The sequence below is a fragment of the Pieris brassicae genome, chromosome 7 (assembly GCF_905147105.1).
Source record: "Pieris brassicae chromosome 7, ilPieBrab1.1, whole genome shotgun sequence".
NCBI classification, from domain to species: Eukaryota; Metazoa; Arthropoda; class Insecta; order Lepidoptera; family Pieridae; genus Pieris; species Pieris brassicae.
The window spans coordinates 2,724,315-2,743,665 of NC_059671.1; the positions used below are offsets into that span (position 1 = coordinate 2,724,315).

General features: G+C 31.1%; 1 protein-coding gene across 1 annotated transcript; it reads right to left on the minus strand.

The window, feature by feature from the left end:
* Positions 1-30: 30 nt before the first annotated feature.
* Positions 31-16,429, minus strand: LOC123712177 (leucine--tRNA ligase, cytoplasmic-like). The gene is made up of 5 exons (XM_045665162.1): positions 16,364-16,429; positions 2,544-2,694; positions 1,686-1,895; positions 572-773; positions 31-270 (listed from the first exon to the last, which is right to left on the minus strand). The coding sequence occupies exons 1-5, from the start codon at positions 16,408-16,410 to the stop codon at positions 62-64; spliced, it is 819 nt and encodes a 272-aa protein (XP_045521118.1). The 5' UTR covers positions 16,411-16,429; the 3' UTR covers positions 31-61.
* Positions 16,430-19,351: the final 2,922 nt, after the last annotated feature.

Consider the following 19,351-nt stretch of genomic DNA (forward strand, 5'->3'; position numbering starts at 1 on the left):
TAAAGGACTAACAAAATAAAACACTTATTATAAAAATAAATAAATATATTTCTGAAAACAATCACTTATCATAAGTATACACAAACTGTAAGCCGACGTCAATATTCGTTCCGTTCTGAACGAGTTCTATACGCGACGCTTCCACGTGTACGCGTATACCATCGCCATTGACGAGTTCCGCGCATTTTGTCACGTGATCGCCTGCTACTGGAATCTTGCGAGGACCTAACGACGGATCAAGATATCGCCACAGCTTTAGAGCATTTATGTCTGAAAGTTAATAAAAAATATTTTCAAGAGGTGTGTAAAAAATTGCGTTTATATTTCAATAGAACTAACTTTATCAAATTTTACTTGCATTATTTATTTACAAATACACAAATATTATAATTATTATAATACAAACAAACACAGAAATTGTCCTATTTGCTTTTAAGCCACAAACACTCTGTCAATCCAAGTGAATCCTTAGAGAATATTTCCTAGAATAGTTAAAACACTAATCCACTGAAAATGAGTATTACTGGTGACTATAAGCTTGGATTTATTTTAACCAATTTTTTTTACTAACCTTTAATAGCCTTAATCTCTTTAGCGATCTTGGCTTTAATCTTCTCAACCGTATCCCCATCTACCAGGGTCACAGAAATGGTAAACAATCCACTCATCGGTGTGGGGTTGGTGAAGGTCACTGTAAGTCCAGGCGCACAGTCTTCTATCGTTTTTTCTGGAGTATCAGGACTGTCTGTATGTTTGACTTCGATTGCGTCAAGCTGTTGATTCAGAAAATTATACAATAATCCAATTATTTAAACAAATCTCCGATGACGTATAAAGTCTTGTAACAAAATGTTTTTTTTAGACGATCTGTATACAATAAACTGTCCATTTTGGTTAACGACAAGTTCAAACGTGTTTTGGGTAGAATTGTTTTACGTACGCAGTGAATATTATTGATTTATCTTCAATTATGTTATAATTACTAGAAATTTGTAATTTTCACGTAACAAGAGAACACGAGTTTTAACTAAATATTATCAAAGACTTTTAATCGAAAATAAAAATGCTGTGATTTGGCAAAGACCTACCAGAATCAACAACAGTCTTAACTGTTATAAAAGAAAAGAAAATAGGTCTTCAGGCGGCATTCGACGACGCCTACGATAAAATAACTTCGGTTTATGTTATTTTATTCATAGTAATGTAAATTGTTTTTATATTTTAACGTATGTATGTCAATTAATATCCTGTTTGTCCTAATTATGTGGTTCAAATAAAATAAAAACATTTTTCTTCTTAATTCTTGTTTTCTTTAGGTCCCGATTACAAACATACTACCGACATACCGGTATATAACTGTATGCATTAATAAAATATTCAAAACTTTAAAAATGTTACTAATGCGTTAAATGATTATTTAAATTGTCAAAGAATTATTTTGGTCCTTCGAAACAGACTAAGCTATAAAAAATTAACTTCATAATAAATACTCGAAGTAATATGAACATTAATATCGCATCGTTAGTTTTATTAATTTACCTGCTTAAATAATATAAATACAATGTAATTGTAGATTATTTAAGCTAGCCAATCTTGATATCTTTTCATATAAACATATTATATTTTCTACTGATAATATAAATAATTTATACGAAGCAGTAAATATTAAGCCTACAAATACTTACATCCAAAGTATTCAGCAGATATTGTTTGTTATCTTCAAGCAGTTGGGCCTCATCAAAGGGCAAGGCAACAGAGAGTGCTTCGGGACCAATCTTTTGTAGATTATCTCTTGTGGCTTGAACGAATGGCATCACTCTTTTCATATATTTTTTAAGATCGTTTATAGCAGAAAGTTTTGTTGATAATACTTTGTTATCGGGGAGACCTGAAGGCTGCAATCATAATGATTTGATGTTGAATATATATATATATATATATATATATATATAAGTATGGTATAAAATAAACAGTTTTTATATAATTTTTTATACCAATAAGCGTTACGAGGTTAGAACTAATAAGTTACTATTTAAATAATTTTCACAAATATAACTTTTCGTTGTTATTGCCATTAAAAAACTTAGACGAAGACGTTAATGTGTTTTATAACTTCCCGTCAAGCTTTCGTCAACTCACTTTAACTGGATATATTTTTATATTTCCTTTTAATTGTAATTTGAATAAATTAATTCCCAACTAATTTTTGTGTGTATATAAAGTTTGACATGTTTTTTTTAATCTCATTTTTGTTAATTCTTTACAATGTTTGACAATGCCAATGGCAGTATAAACTTTGAGGTCTTAGCCACAGATTTCTATCTCTTTCGTGACCGTATGTTTTTTATAATAGACAAGTAGTCGATCAGACTTCGGCCGGTTTTCACAATGTAACGTACATACAGTAAACCGTACGAGCGAGTGTTAAATGCGCACATAGACAAAGGGATAATCGCACGCTAATCTTAAATTGCTTTGCACAATGTTTGAGGACACAATAAATAAATCAAGCGAAACTAATTACGTTATAACAGTATAGTTACCCCATTTAACTCCTTGAGAGTACTCAAAATCATATGTTGCCACTTCGGGTACTCCTTAGCGACCCATATCACCGCCTTATTCGGCTTCCGCTCCGGTTTGGGCGCTTCGCCTTTTTTAGGCTTTCGGACTGCGCAGTGATTCTTGAGGTAGATACGGAAAGAATGGGCGGCCTCCATTAAATAGTTACTGGCTTTCATTGCCAATATATCAATGTCACCCGCTTTTTTTTCTAGCTGATCGGAATAAATGTAGGCCAATTATTCAAGAAGGAAGTGTTCATACTTAATCTACCAGCGATGAATGTACCTAAAGAGAAACCGCGTAGCGCCGTCTAATCAGCCGAAGGGGCGGGGCTTGACAAACTATTCGCCAACGGGCCCACATAACGTACGAGTACGTACGTTAATTTGCGGGTATTAATACCATAACCGCGTTCTGATTTAAGTTAACGCCGCACTCGAGTTTTTTCCGCGATTTAAACTAAATGCTAGACTAATACTTATATTGAAATTAGTATAAAATAATATCGCAGAAAAAAGCCGTAGTGCGGCTGTTACAGAATGAATTGAGCTTTTACATATGTATATGTCCCTGTTAATTATGAAATGATTAGAAAATTGCAACATTATATCGTATTTTTATGTCAACAAATAAGTTCCGAGACGATTTTTATGTTAATTGATTTATTTTAACCTAATTTTATCAGAATGTTTTCATTAAAAATTGCTTAGTTTAGCTATTGTTGTCGTTTAAAGGAAATAAATCTTACCTACCATGGATATTCTAGTATGTTTTAAATCTCAGTACATTCTGTAATCAATGTCAAAATCTCGTCTTATTCATAAACCTTTGGTAAAGGATTTTTGTCACATATTTTATATAATGTCCATTCGACAATAGATAACTATTTGGCCGCAATTATGGCAACAATGGTGTCTAGTTCAATTTGGTTTATTTTTTAACTTGTGGAGTTTATTCTCGAATATTCTAATTGTATGGAATTATTAACACCTGCACTCTGAACTTACTAAAAAGCTACTACTATAGGACCATTATAGACGCTTCTTAGTAGTTCTATAAAATTCAATACTCTATCGAAAAGCCTATTTGACAGATGACAGTGAAAAATAAAGTATTGTTAAGAGTAATCTATCTAAAACTAGACTTTATAAGGCGTTAAACAGTAAAATCACTGGTATAATAATAATTTATCTAAAAAAAACACAGTTAAAATATAGATTTTTATATGTCAGTTAAGCGACACAGAACAGATTAGTCGAATCGACAATGACGTATGCATGTTAATAATATCTTGTTTAATATTAATACTATCATGGAGTTTTATTTGCTGGTTTTTTTTATAGATTCATAATACGTATTTATATGAGTAAAAATCTCAATAATTCCTCATGTGTTTACAAGTGAGTCATGCGACGCCATCTTGGCCAGAAAAAACATTTTGGCGCGTTTATGATAATAAGAATTGAATTTGTATTTTAGTGAATATTACGCTGAAATGGTTTTTAAAATCTTGTCAAATATCTCGGTGTTATTTAGAAGCAGGTGAACTCGTGCCAGCAGTCTTAACAATACTTTGGTAGATTCAGGTGTTAAAAAGTCTAGGTAAAGCAAGCTAACCAATTAATTATGATTATTCGAGGATTTACTTAATTTTAGAGGTAAATGCGAACGCGAATATGGAAAAGTATTAGGAACTATACGGCGACAGAGCGCATTAAAATTAAACATATAAATGTTTTATTTACTTAGAACATAGATTTTACATAGATCTTCAATTTTAACGATAAATTCGTACTTTTGAATTTTTTTTAATATGAAGGCGAAGCCAATCTTGGGATTTCATTCATTTATGTATATAAGTGTGATTTGATTGATATTTTTTTTAAACTGAATGTATGTTTTAGTCTTATATATCACATGAACGTTCCTATAAAAATAATACCGTTGATTATATTACTAGACACCTGATGAGATTTCTATGTAAAATGTGTGAACATGTCTGTATTTTAAAAGTTGTACGCCATAGATAAATAAATTCGCAAAAAATATTCAAATTAAGAATTCCATTTTATATATATAATAATTATTTAACAAAACAGGAATATAAAAGTTATTGCTTGATTCTAATCAGATATAGTTATGTCAGTAAAGAGGCCTGATTCTCGTGACTGGAAGGACTTTTCTAAATAACATAATCATTTTTTACTTTATTGCTTTAATGTTGCATGACCATGAATGCCAAGAGCGGAGTTTTCACAGCATTCAAATGCATTTATATTATTTATGTTATAAGAAGTGTTTTATGGCAATAAAAAGTCTTTATAGTACGCAAACCTGCGTGGATGGATGAAGGGTTTGTTTGTTCGGTTTTTAATAGTAACTAAGTCAATATTGGTGAAATTTTTTGTGGCCATTTCTTTTAGTTTTTTGGTTCTATTTAGTGCCTTTTTCACAATAGACATATTTATGGTATCGTGAGAAACACAAAGACTGAGTTACGACCTAAATGCTACTTTATGATCCTTATTTACGACATTCCAAAATATATTTTCTTACTTATTAAGCAAGAATTTTATTCAAAGTCAAAGGCAGTTACAATTTTTCACTCATGTCGCCTCGAAATAGTAGATTAATTTTGCATTTTAAATAAATTTAGTAATACAATGGAATCTCTATAACTCGAATGTCAAGGGAAATGCTAACGAGATTTTCAACTTAACAAGAACTTAGATACATATGATTTGACTGCTGAAATTTCGACATACGAAGCCGCGATTTCTATGTGTATTTTTCCATTTGTAGAGTCGAATTTGAATCACAATTCAAATAAGTTTTGTTGTATATATTTTTACATATTAATGAAGTAAACTGTACACTAAACAAATCCGTTATTTTGATTTAAACTACGTACAATGACAATAACAATACTCCGAACCCCGAACATTCTTTTTAATTGTTATTATTTCGGGGTATGCCAAGTAAGACGTCAATATATTTTATTAACTCCGACTTGTCCGTTTTTAGAGAGTATAAATATGTATTATCAATATTTCGTAGGGAAATAACATTTTGTTCGAGTAGAAACGTCTAAATAATTCGAGATACCGCACACTTAAAAGGTTCAGCGGAAAGGAATGGCAATTTTTTTTGCGACTCACTGAGGATGTCGATTTAAAGAGGTGCGAGTTATACAGATTACACTGTATTTTGTTTAATCAAATTGTTTGTGGTAAATCAAGGATCAGCCCTAAATCACAGCTATGGAAATCGTTTTTTTTATTTGTGTTCGCATAGCCAGCGACCGCCGTTGATCGCCGCCATATCGTTTTCGCGATGTTAAACATTTTTATGTGAATAAACGTTTATATGTTATTTGCATATAATATAAAATTGCAACTCTTTTATTTCTTAACCCATTATAACTAACTCCTTGCGACTATATAATCAAATTTTAATAAAACATTTAACATGAGATACACGAAAAGTCTGTCCGACTGCTGTAATGCACTCGTAATCGATTCGATAGAAAGTAAAAAAATATCATCACAATGCCAATCTAGTGTTATACTCAATATGTCGGTGTTTTACGCAATATGTGTGTGTGTTTAAGTGTGCGCAATTACCATATATAAATTATTTAAAGCGATTTTTTTTTTGTTTATTTGAATTCTTGATTACTAATGCGATGAGACAGAAATGAACAAAACGTAAATCTATAGCTCTTCTGATGGCAATACTATATTTCGTCATTAAATACTTTATGCAGATGCATATACATTCGCAAAATGCTTACTTACACATTGATGTGCCTAAAGGCATGTTGGAAATTCACAACTGTATTCAGTGCTCACAACAAATAAACTAACCAATAAATTTCTAAACTTGACCGTAAAAACAAAGATTATTTTTTTAATAAAATTGTTCAAAGAATTTTAGAAACTTTTCTTACGTTTCTTACCACTTTTCGAAGCATTAAAATCTCTAAACAAATAAAGGACTAACAAAATAAAACACTTATTATAAAAATAAATAAATATATTTCTGAAAACAATCACTTATCATAAGTATACACAAACTGTAAGCCGACGTCAATATTTGTTCCGTTCTGAACGAGTTCTATACGCGACGCTTCCACGTGTACGCGTATACCATCGCCATTGACGAGTTCTGCGCATTTTGTCACGTGATCGCCTGCTACTGGAATCTTGCGAGGACCTAACGCCGGATCAAGATATCGCCACAGCTTTAGAGCATTTATGTCTGAAAGTTAATAAAAAATATTTTCAGGGTTTTCAATTTAACTATATAGATATAATAGTTATTTAACTAAATTAAAGATTTAAGCTTGCGCCTGGTAGATATACCACACACACTACAGCGAGGAAATGCTGCCACAGGGACCAAATTTGTTTTAATTTTCTATTTATTCATTTTGAATTATTAATATTAATACTATGCATGTTAAAAATATTGTAAATACTGTATTTGTGTGTTTAAAATAAATTGTATTTTAAATTTACATACTAATAGTTATTTCTTACTATCGTAATCAAATAATTTGACAGTAAACTAACGTATACATAATAATTAACACACAATACATAGTGAGACAATTAAAAAATTACAGCTGACTGCTTTATACTTCCCAGCAATAGATGGCCTATATATAACCTTTATATCAAATTTATTTGACAAGTTCATGTAGCAGTCGCTGACCACGACTGCTGTGAAGAAACGTCGAGTTGTGTAAAAAATTGCGTTTATATTTCAATAGAACTAACTTTATCAAATTTTACTTGCATTATTTATTTACACACAAATATTATATTATTATAATACAAACAAACACAGAAATTCTCCCATTTGCTTTTAAGCCACAAACACTCTGTCAATCCAAGTGAATCCTTAGAGAATATTTCCTAGAACAGTTAAAACACTAATCCACTGAAAATGAGTATTACTGGTGACTATAACTTTGGATTTATTTTAACCAATTTTTTTACTAACCTTTAATAGCCTTAATCTCTTTAGCGATCTTGGCTTTAATCTTCTCAACCGTATCCCCATCTACCAGGGTCACAGAAATGGTAAACAATCCACTCATCGGTGTGGGGTTGGTGAAGGTCACTGTAAGTCCAGGTACCGCAATAAAGTTGACATGTGGACTACCAGGCGCACAGTATTCTATCGTTTTTTCTGGAGTATCAGGACTGTATGTATGTTTGACTTCGATTGCGCCAAGCTGTTGATTCAGAAAATTATACAATAATCCAATTATTTAAACAAATCTCCGATGACAGATAAAAAGTTTTGTAATAAATTGATTTTTTTTTAGACTATCTGTATACAATAAAGTACAGGTTTTTCGTTTACCCATTCTACTGTCCGTTTTGGTTAACGACAAGTTCAAACGTGTTTTGGGTAGAATTGTTTTACGTACGCAGTGAATATTATTGATTTATCTTTAATTATGTTATAATTACTAGAAATTTGTAATTTTCACCTAACAAGAGAACACGAGTTTTAACTAAATATTATCAAAGACTTTTAATCGAAAATAAAAATTCTGTGATTTGGCAAAGACCTACCGGAATCAACAACAGTCTTAACTGTTATAAAAGCAAAGAAAATAGGTCTTCAGGCGGCATTCGACGACGCCTACGATAAAATAACTTCGGTTTATGTTATTTTATTCATAGTAATGTAAATTGTTTTTATATTTTAACGTATGTATGTCAATTTATATCATGTTTGTCCTAATTATGTGGTTCAAATAAAATAAAAACAATTTTCTTCTTAATTCTTGTTTTCTTTAGGTCCCGATTACAAACATACTAAAAATTCAAAATGGAACCCCGACATAGCAGCCTATCGTTTAAGTCCGGTGTATAACTGTATGCATTAAGAAATATTCAAAACTTTAAAAATGTTACTAATGCGTTAAATGATTATTTAAATTGTCAAAGAATTATTTTGGTCCTTCGAAACAGACTAAGCTATAAAAAATTAACTTCATAATAAATACTCGAAGTAATATGAACATTAATATCGCATCGTTACTTTTATTAATTTACATGCTTAAATAATATGAATACAATTTAATTGTAGATTATTTAAGCTAGCCCATCTTGACATCTTTTCATATAAACATATTATATTTTCTACTGATAATATAAGTAATTTATACGAAGCGGTAAATATTAAGCCTACAAATACTTACATCCAAAGTATTCAGCAGATATTGTTTGTTATCTTCAAGCAGTTGGGCCTCATCAAAGGGCAAGGCAACAGAGAGTGCTTCGGGACCAATCTTTTGTAGATTATCTCTTGTGGCTTGAACGAATGGCATCACTCTTTTCATATATTTTTTAAGATCGTTTATAGCAGAAAGTTTTGTTGATAATACTTTGTTATCGGGGAGACCTGAAGGCTGCAATCATAATGATTTGATGTTGAATATATATATATATAAGTATGGTATAAAATAAACAGTTTTTATATAATTTTTTATACCAATTGGTAGGGTTACAAGGTTGCATAAGGTATATATATATATATACTATTTAAATAATTTTCACAAATATAACTTTTCGTTATTATTGCCATTAAAAAACTTAGACGAAGACGTTAATGTGTTTTCTAACTTCCCGTCAAGCTTTCGTCAACTCACTTTAACTGGATATATTTTTATATTTCCTTTAAATTGTAATTTGAATAAATTAATTCCCAACTAATTTTTGTGTGTATATAAAGTTTGACATGTTTTTTTTAATCTCATTTTTGTTAATTCTTTACAATGTTTGACAATGCCAATGGCAGTATAAACTTTGAGGTCTTAGCCACAGATTTCTATCTCTTTCGTGACCGTATGTTTGTTCTAATAGACAGATAGTCGATCAGACTTCGGCCGGTTTTCACAATGTAACGTACATACAGTAAACCGTACGAGCGAGTGTTAAATGCGCACATAGACAAAGGGATAATCGCACGCTAATCTTAAATTGCTTTGCACAATGTTTGAGGACACAATAAATAAATCAAGCGAAACTAATTACGTTATAACAGTATAGTTACCCCATTTAACTCCTTGAGAGTACTCAAAATGATATGTTGCCACTTCGGGTACTCCTTAGCGACCCATATCACCGCCTTATTCGGCTTCCGCTCCGGTTTGGGCGCTTCGCCTTTTTTAGGCTTTCGGACTGCGCAGTGATTCTTGAGGTAGATACGGAAAGAATGGGCGGCCTCCATTAAATAGTTACTGGCTTTCATTGCCACTATATCAATGTCACCCGCTTTTTTTCTAGCTGATCGGAATAAATGTAGGCCAATTATTCAAGAAGGAAGTGTTCATACTTAATCTACCAGCGATGAATGTACCTAAAGAGAAACCGCGTGTCGCCGTCGAATCAGCCGAAGGGGCGGGGCTTGACAAACTATTCGCCAACGGGCCCACATAACGTACGAGTACGTACGTTAATTTGCGGGTATTAATACCATAACCGCGTTCTGATTTAAGTTAACGCCGCACTCGAGTTTCTTCCGCGATTTAAACTAAATGCTAGACTAATACTTATATTGTAATTAGTATAAAATAATATCGCAGAAAAAAGCCGTAGTGCGGCTGTTACAGAATGAATTGAGCTTTTACATATGTATATATCCCTGTTAATTATGAAATGATTAGAAAATTGCAACATTATATCGTATTTTTATGTCAACAAATAAGTTCCGAGACGGTTTTTATGTTAATTGATTTATTTTAACCTTATTTTATCAGAATGTTTTCATTAAAAATTGCTTAGTTTAGCTATTGTTGTCGTTTAAAGGAAATAAATCTTACCTACCATGGATATTCTAGTATGTTTTAAATCTCAGTACATTCTGTAATCAATGTCAAAATCTCGTCTTATTCATAAACCTTTGGTAAAGGATTTTTGTCATATATTTTATATAATGTCCATTCGATAATAGATAACTATTTGGCCGCAATTATGGCAACAATGGTGTCTAGTTAAATTTGGTTTATTTTTTAACTTGTGGAGTTTATTCTCGAATATTCTAATTGTATGGAATTATTAACACCTGCACTCTGAACTTACTAAAAAACTACTTCTATATACTATAGGACCATTGTAGACGCTTCTTAGTAGTTCTATAAAATTCAATACTCTATCGAAAAGTCTATTTGACAGATGACAGTGAAAAATAAAGTATTGTTAAGAGTAATCTATCTAAAACATGACTTTAAAAGGCGTTAAAGAGTAAAATCACTGGTAAAGTAATAATTTATCTAAAAAAAACACAGTTAAAATATAGATTTTTATATGTCAGTTACGCGACACAGAACAGATTAGTCGAATCGACAATGACGTATGCATGTTAATAATATCTTGTTTAATATTAATACTATCATGGAGTTTTATTTGCTGGTTTTTTTATAGATTCATAATACGTATTTATATGAGTAAAAATATCAATAATTCCTCATGTGTTTACAAGTGAGACATGCGACGCCATCTTGGCCAGAAAAAACATTTTGGCGCGTTTATGATAATAATAATTGAATTTGTATTTTAGTGAATATTACGCTGAAATGGTTTTTAAAATCTTGTCAAATATCTCGGTGTTATTTAGAAGCAAGTGAACTCGTGCCAGCAGTCTTAACAATACTTTGGTAGATTCAGGTGTTAAAAAGTCTAGGTAAAGCAAGCTAACCAATTAATTATGATTATTCGAGGATTTACTTAATTTTAGAGGTAAATGCGAACGCGAATATGGAAAAGTATTAGGAACTATACGGCGACAGAGCGCATTAAAATTAAACATATAAATGTTTTATTTACTTAGAACATAGATTTTACATAGATCTTCAATTTTAACGATAAATTCGTACTTTTGAATTTTTTTTTAAATTGGAAGGCGAAGCCTCCCTCTTGGGATTTCATTCATTTATGTATATAAGTGTGATTTGATTGAATTCTTTTTTTTAACTGAAAGTATGTTTTAGTTTTATATATCACATGAACGTTCCTATAAAAATAATACCGTTGATTATATTACTAGACAGATGATGAGATTTCTATGTAAAATGTGTGAACACGTATGTATTTTAAAAGTTGTACGCCATAGATAAATAAATTCGCAAAAAATATTCAAATTAAGAATTCCATTATTTTTTTTTTATATATATAATAATTATTTAACAAAACAGGTATATAAAAGTTATTGCTTGATTCTCATCAGATATAGTTATGTCAGTAAAGAGGCCTGATTCTCGTGACTGGAAGGACTTTTCTAAATAACATAATCATTTTTTACTTTCTTGCATTAATGTTGCATGACCATGAATGCCAAGAGCGGAGTTTTCACAGCATTCAAATGCATTTATATTATTTATGTTATAAGAAGTGTTTTATGGCAATAAAAAGTCTTTTTAGTACGCAAACCTGCGTGGATGGATGAAGGGTTTGTCTAAGTCAATATTGGTGAATTTTTTTGTGGCCATTTCTTTTAGGTTGTAGCACGTGTTTTGTGTATGTTTTTTGGTTCTATTTAGTGCCTTTTTCACAATAGACATATTTATGGTATCGTGAGAAACACAAAGACTGAGTTACGACCTAAATGCTACTTTATGATCCTTATTCACGACATTCCAAAATATATTTTCTTACTTATTAAGCAAGAATTTTATTCAAAGTCAAAGGCAGTTACAATTTTTCACTCATGTCGCCTCGAAATAGTAGATTAATTTTGCATTTTAAATAAATTTAGTAATACAATGGAATCTCTATAACTCGAATGTCAAGAGCTAACGAGATTTTCAACTTAACAAGAACTTAGATACATATGATTTGACTGCTGAAATTTCGACATACGAAGCCGCGATTTCTATGTGTATTTTTCCATTTGTAGAGTCGAATTTGAATCACAATTCAAATAAGTTTTGTTGTATATATTTTTACATATTAATGAAGTAAACTGTACACTAAACAAATCCGTTATTTTGATTTAAACTACGTACAATGACAATAACAATACTCCGAACCCCGAACATTCTTTTTAATTGTTATTATTTCGGGGAATGCCAAGTAAGACGTCAATATATTTTATTAACTCCGACTTGTCCGTTTTTAGAGAGTATAAATATGTATTATCAATATTTCGTAGGGAAATAACATTTTGTTCGAGTAGCAACGTCTAAATAATTCGAGATACCGCACACTTAAAAGGTTCAGCGGAAAGGAATGGCAATTTTTTTGCGTCTCACTGAGGATGTCGATTTAACGAGGTGCGAGTTATACAGATTACACTGTATTTTGTTTAATCAAATTGTTTGTGGTAAATCAAGGATCAGCCCTAAATCACAGCTATGGAAATCGTTTTTTTTATTTGTGTTCGCATAGCCAGCGACCGCCGTTGATCGCCGCCATATCGTTTTCGCGATGTTAAACATTTTTATGTGAATGAACGTTTATATGTTATTTAAATATAATATAAAATTGCAACTCTTTTATTTTTTAACCAATTATAACTCCTTGCGACTATATAATCAAATTTTAATAAAACATTTAACATGAGATACACGACCAAGTCTGTCCGACTGCTGTAATGCACTCGTAATCGATTCGATAGAAAGTAAAAAAATATCATCACAATGCGAATCTAGTGTTATACTCAATATGTCGGTGTTTTACGCAATATGTGTGTGTGTTTAAGTGTGCGCAATTACCATATATAAATTATTTAAAGCGATTTTTTTTGGTTTATTTGAATTCTTGATGACTAATGTGATGAGACAGAAATGAACAAAACGTAAATCTATAGCTCTTCTGATGGCAATACTATATTTCGTCATTAAATACTTTATGCAGATGCATATACATTCGCAAAATGCTTACTTACACATTGATGTGCCTAAAGGCATGTTGGAAATTCACAACTGTATTTGTGCTTACAACAAATAAACTAACCAATAAATTTCTAAACTTACCCGTAAAAACAAAGATTATTTTTTTAATAAAATTGTACAAAGAATTTTAGAAACTTTTCTTACGTTTCTTACCACTTTTCGAAGCATTAAAATCTCTAAACAAATAAAGGACTAACAAAATAAAACACTTATTATAAAAATAAATAAATATATTTCTGAAAACAATCACTTATCATAAGTATACACAAACTGTAAGCCGACGTCAATATTCGTTCCGTTCTGAACGAGTTCTATACGCGACGCTTCCACGTGTACGCGTATACCATCGCCATTGACGAGTTCCGCGCATTTTGTCACGTGATCGCCTGCTACTGGAATCTTGCGAGGACCTAACGCCGGATCAAGATATTGCCACAGCTTTAGAGCATTTATGTCTGAAAGTTAATAAAAAAATATTTTCAAGAGTTGTGTAAAAAATTGCGTTTATATTTCAATAGAACTAACTTTATCAAATTTTACTTGCATTATTTATTTACAAATACACAAATATTATATTATTATAATACAAACAAACAAGTGAATCCTTAGAGAATATTTCCTAGAATAGTTAAAACACTAATCCACTGAAAATGAGTATTACTGGTGACTATAACCTTGGATTTATTTTAACCAATTTTTTTACTAACCTTTAATAGCCTTAATCTCTTTAGCGATCTTGGCTTTAATCTTCTCAACCGTATCCCCATCTACCAGGGTCACAGAAATGGTAAACAATCCACTCATCGGTGTGGGGTTGGTAAAGGTCACTGTAAGTCCAGGTTCCGCAATAAAGTTGACATGTGGACTACCAGGCGCACAGTCTTCTATCGTTTTTTCTGGAGTATCAGGACTGTTTGTATGTTTGACTTCGATTGCGTCAAGCTGTTGATTCAGAAAATTATACAATAATCCAATTATTTAAACAAATCTCCGATGACGTAAAACGTAAAGTCTTGTAACAAATTGTTTTTTTTAGACGATCCGTATACAATAAAGTACAGGTTTTTCGTTTACCCATTCTACTGTCCGTTTTGGTTAACGACAAGTTCAAACGTGTTTTGGGTAGAATTGTTTTACGTACGCAGTGAATATTATTGATTTATCTTTAATTATGTTATAATTACTAGAAATTTGTAATTTTCACCTAACAAGAGAACACGAGTTTTAACTAAATATTATCAAAGACTTTTAATCGAAAATAAAAATTCTGTGATTTGGCAAAGACCTACCGGAATCAACAACAGTCTTAACTGTTATAAAAGCAAAGAAAATAGGTCTTCAGGCGGCATTCGACGACGCCTACGATAAAATAACTTCGGTTTATGTTATTTTATTCATAGTAATGTAAATTGTTTTTATATTAACGTATGTATGTCAATTTATATCATGTTTGTCCTAATTATGTGGTTCAAATAAAAAAAAACATTTTTTTTCTTAATTCTTGTTTTCTTTAGGTCCCGATTACAAACATACTAAAAATTCAAAATGGAACCCCGACATAGCAGCCTATCGCTTAAGTCCGGTGTATAACTGTATGCATTAAGAAATATTCAAAACTTTAAAAATGTTACTAATGCGTTAAATGATTATTTAAATTGTCAAAGAATTATTTTGGTCCTTCGAAACAGACTAAGCTATAAAAAATTAACTTCATTATAAATACTCGAAGTAATATGAACATAAATATCGCATCGTTAGTTTTATTAATTTACATGCTTAAATAATATAAATACAATTTCATTGTAGATTATTTAAGCTAGCCCATCTCGACATCTTTTCATATAAACATATTATATTTTCTACTGATAATATAAATAATTTATACGAAGCAGTAAATATTAAGCCTACAAATACTTACATCCAAAGTATTCAGTAGATATTGTTTGTTATCTTCAAGCAGTTGGGCCTCATCAAAGGGCAAGGCAACAGAGAGTGCTTCGGGACCAATCTTTTGTAGATTATCTCTTGTGGCTTGAACGAATGGCATCACTCTTTTCATATATTTTTTAAGATCGTTTATAGCAGAAAGTTTTGTTGATAATACTTTGTTATCGGGGAGACCTGAAGGCTTCAATCATAATGATTTGATGTTGAATATATACATATAAATATGGTATAAAATAAACAGTTTTTATATAATTTTTTATACCAATAAGCGTTACGAGGTTAGAACTAATAAGTTACTATTTAAATAATTTTCACAAATATAACTTTTCGTTATTATTGCCATTAAAAAACTTAGACGAAGACGTTAATGTGTTTTCTAACTTCCCGTCAAGCTTTCGTCAACTCACTTTAACTGGATATATTTTTATATTTCCTTTTAATTGTAATTTGAATAAATTAATTCCCAACTAATTTTTGTGTGTATATAAAATTTGAAATGTTTTTTTTAATCTCATTTTTGTTAATTCTTTACAATGTTTGACAATGCCAATGGCAGTATAAACTTTGAGGTCTTAGCCACAGATTTCTATCTCTTTCGTGACCGTATGTTTTTTCTAATAGACAAGTAGTCGATCAGACTTCGGCCGGTTTTCACAATGTACGTTCACCGTACGAGCGAGTGTTAAATGCGCACATAGACAAAGGGATAATCGCACGCTAATCTTAAATTGCTTTGCACAATGTTTGAGGACACAATAAATAAATCAAGCGAAACTAATTACGTTATAACAGTATAGTTACCCCATTTAACTCCTTGAGAGTCAAAGACTCAAAATGATATGTTGCCACTTCGGGTACTCCTTAGCGACCCATATCACCGCCTTATTCGGCTTCCGCTCCGGTTTGGGCTTTCGGACTGCGCTGTGATTCTTGAGGTAGATACGGAAAGAATGGGCGGCCTCCATTAAATAGTTACTGGCTTTCATTGCCACTATATCAATGTCACCCGCTTTTTCTTTTTCTAGCTGATCGGAAGAAATGTAGGCCAATTATTCAAGAGGGAAGTGTTCATACTAAATCTACCAGCGATGAATGTACCTAAAGAGAAACCGCGTAGCGCCGTCGAATCAGCCGAAGGGGCGGGGCTTGACAAACTATTCGCCAACGGGCCCACATAACGTACGAGTACGTACGTTAATTTGCGGTTATTAACCGCGTTGTGATTTAAGTTAACGCCGCACTCGAGTTTTTTCCGCGATTTAAACTAAATGCTAGACTAATACTTATAATGAAATTAGTATAAAATAATATCGCAGAAAAAAGCCGTAGTGCGGCTGTTACAGAATGAATTGAGCTTTTACATATGTATATTTCCCTGTTAATTATGAAATGATTAGAAAATTGCAACATTATATCGTATTTTTATGTCAACAAATAAGTTCCGAGACGGTTTTTATGTTAATTGATTTATTTTAACCTAATTTTATCAGAATGTTTTCATTAAAAATTGCTTAGTTTAGCTATTGTTGTCGTTTAAAGGAAATAAATCTTACCTACCATGGATATTCTAGTATGTTTTAAATCTCAGTACATTCTGTAATCAATGTCAAAATCTCGTCTTATTCATAAACCTTTGGTAAAGGATTTTTGTCAGATATTTTATATAATGACATGGGTTTATGGATAAGGTCCATTCGACAATAGATAACTATTTGGCCGCAATTATGGCAACAATGGTGTCTAGTTAAATTTGGTTTATTTTTTAACTTGTGGAGTTTATTCTCGAATATTGTAATTGTATGGAATTATTAACACCTGCACTCTGAACTTACTAAAAAGCTACTACTATAGGACCATTATAGACGCGTCTTAGTAGTTCTATAAAATTCAATACTGTATCGAAAAGCCTATTTGACAGATGACAGTGAAAAATAAAGTATTGTTAAGAGTAATCTATCTAAAACTAGACTTTAAAAGGCGTTAAAGAGTAAAAGCACTGGTATAATAATAATTTATCTAAAAAAAACCACAGTTAAAATATAGATTTTTATATGTCAGTTACGCGACACAGAACAGTTTAGTCGAATCGACAATGACGTATACATGTTGATAATATCTTGTTTAATATTAATACTATCATGGAGTTTTATTTGCTGGTTTTTTTTATAGATTCATAATACGTATTTATGAGAGTAAAAATCTCAATAATTCCCCATGTGTTTACAAGTGAGTCATGCGACGCCATCTTGGCCAGAAAAAACATTTTGGCGCGTTTATGATAATAAGAATTGAATCTGTATTTTAGTGAATATTACGCTGAAATGGTTTTTAAAATCTTGTCAAATATCTCGGTGTTATTTAGAAGCAGGTGAACTCGTGCCAGCAGTCTTAACAATACTTTGGTAGATTCAGGTGTTAAAAAGTCTAGGTAAAGCAAGCTAACCAATTAATTATGAGTATTCGAGGATTTACTTAATTTTAGAGGTAAATGCGAACGCGAATATGGAAAAGTATTAGGAACTATACGGCGACAGAGCGCATTAAAATTAAACATATAAATGTTTTATTTACTTAGAACATAGATTTTACATAGATCTTCAATTTTAACGATAAATTCGTACTTTTGAATTTTTTTTAATATGAAGGCGAAGCCGCCCTCTTGGGTTTTCATTCATTTATGTATATAAGTGTGATTTGATTGATTTTTTTTTTAAACTGAATGTATGTTTTAGTTTTATATATCACATGATTGTTCCTATAAAAATAATACCGTTAATTATGTTATTAGACACATGATGAGATTTCTATGTAAAATGTGTGATAACGTTTGTATTTTAAAAGTTGTACGCCATAAATAAATTCGCAAAAAATATTCAAATTAAGAATTCCATTATTTTTTTATATATATATAATAATTATTTAACAAAACAGGTATATAAAAGTTATTGCTTGATTCTCATCAGATATAGTTATGTCAGTAAAGAGGCCTGATTCTCGTGACTGGAAGGACTTTTCTAAATAACATAATCATTTTTTACTTTATTGCTTCAATGTTGCATGACCATGAACGCCAAGAGCAGAGTTTTCACAGCATTTCTATTATTTATGTTATAAGAAATGTTTTATGGCAATAAAAAGTCTTTATAGTACGCAAACCTGCGTGAATGGATGAAGGGTTTGTCTAAGTCAATATTGGTGAAATTTTTTGTGGCCATTTCTTTTAGGTTGTAGCACGTGTTTTGTGTATGTTTTTTTTTGGTTCTATTTAGTGCCTTTTTCACAATAGACATATTTATGGTATCGTGAGAAACACAAAGACTGAGTTACGACCTAAATGCTACTTTATGATCCTTATTTACGACATTCCAAAATATATTTTCTTACTTATTAAGCAAGAATTTTATTCAAAGTCAAAGGCAGTTACAATTTTTCACTCATGTTTGTCGTCTCGAAATAGTAGATTAATTTTGCATTTTAAATAAATTTAGTAATACAATGGAATCTCTATAACTCGAATGTCAAGGGAAATGCTAACGAGATTTTCAACTTAACAAGAACTTAGATACATATGATTTGACTGCTGAAATTTCGACATACGAAGCCGCGATTTCTATGTGTATTTTTCCATTTGTAGAGTCGAATTTGAATCACAATTCAAATAAGTTTTGTTGTATATATTTTTACATATTAATGAAGTAAACTGTACACTAAACAAATCCGTTATTTTGATTTAAACTACGTACAATGACAATAACAATACTCCGAACCCCGAACATTCTTTTTAATTGTTATTATTTCGGGGAATGCCAAGTAAGACGTCAATATATTTTATTAACTCCGACTTGTCCGTTTTTAGAGAGTATAAATATGTATTATCAATATTTCGTAGGGAAATAACATTTTGTTCGAGTAGCAACGTCTAAATAA

Coding starts and splice junctions, on each gene's coding strand:
- LOC123712177 (XM_045665162.1), bottom strand. CDS start 16,410: ATGAAAGCCAGTAACTATTTAATGGAGGCCGCCCATTCTTTCCGTAT. Junction 2,695..16,363: donor GCCGCCCATTCTTTCCGTAT/CTACCTCAAGAA, acceptor TTCTTTCCGTAT/CTACCTCAAGAATCACTGCG. Junction 1,896..2,543: donor CTCTCAAGGAGTTAAATGGG/GTAACTATACTG, acceptor TTATGATTGCAG/CCTTCAGGTCTCCCCGATAA.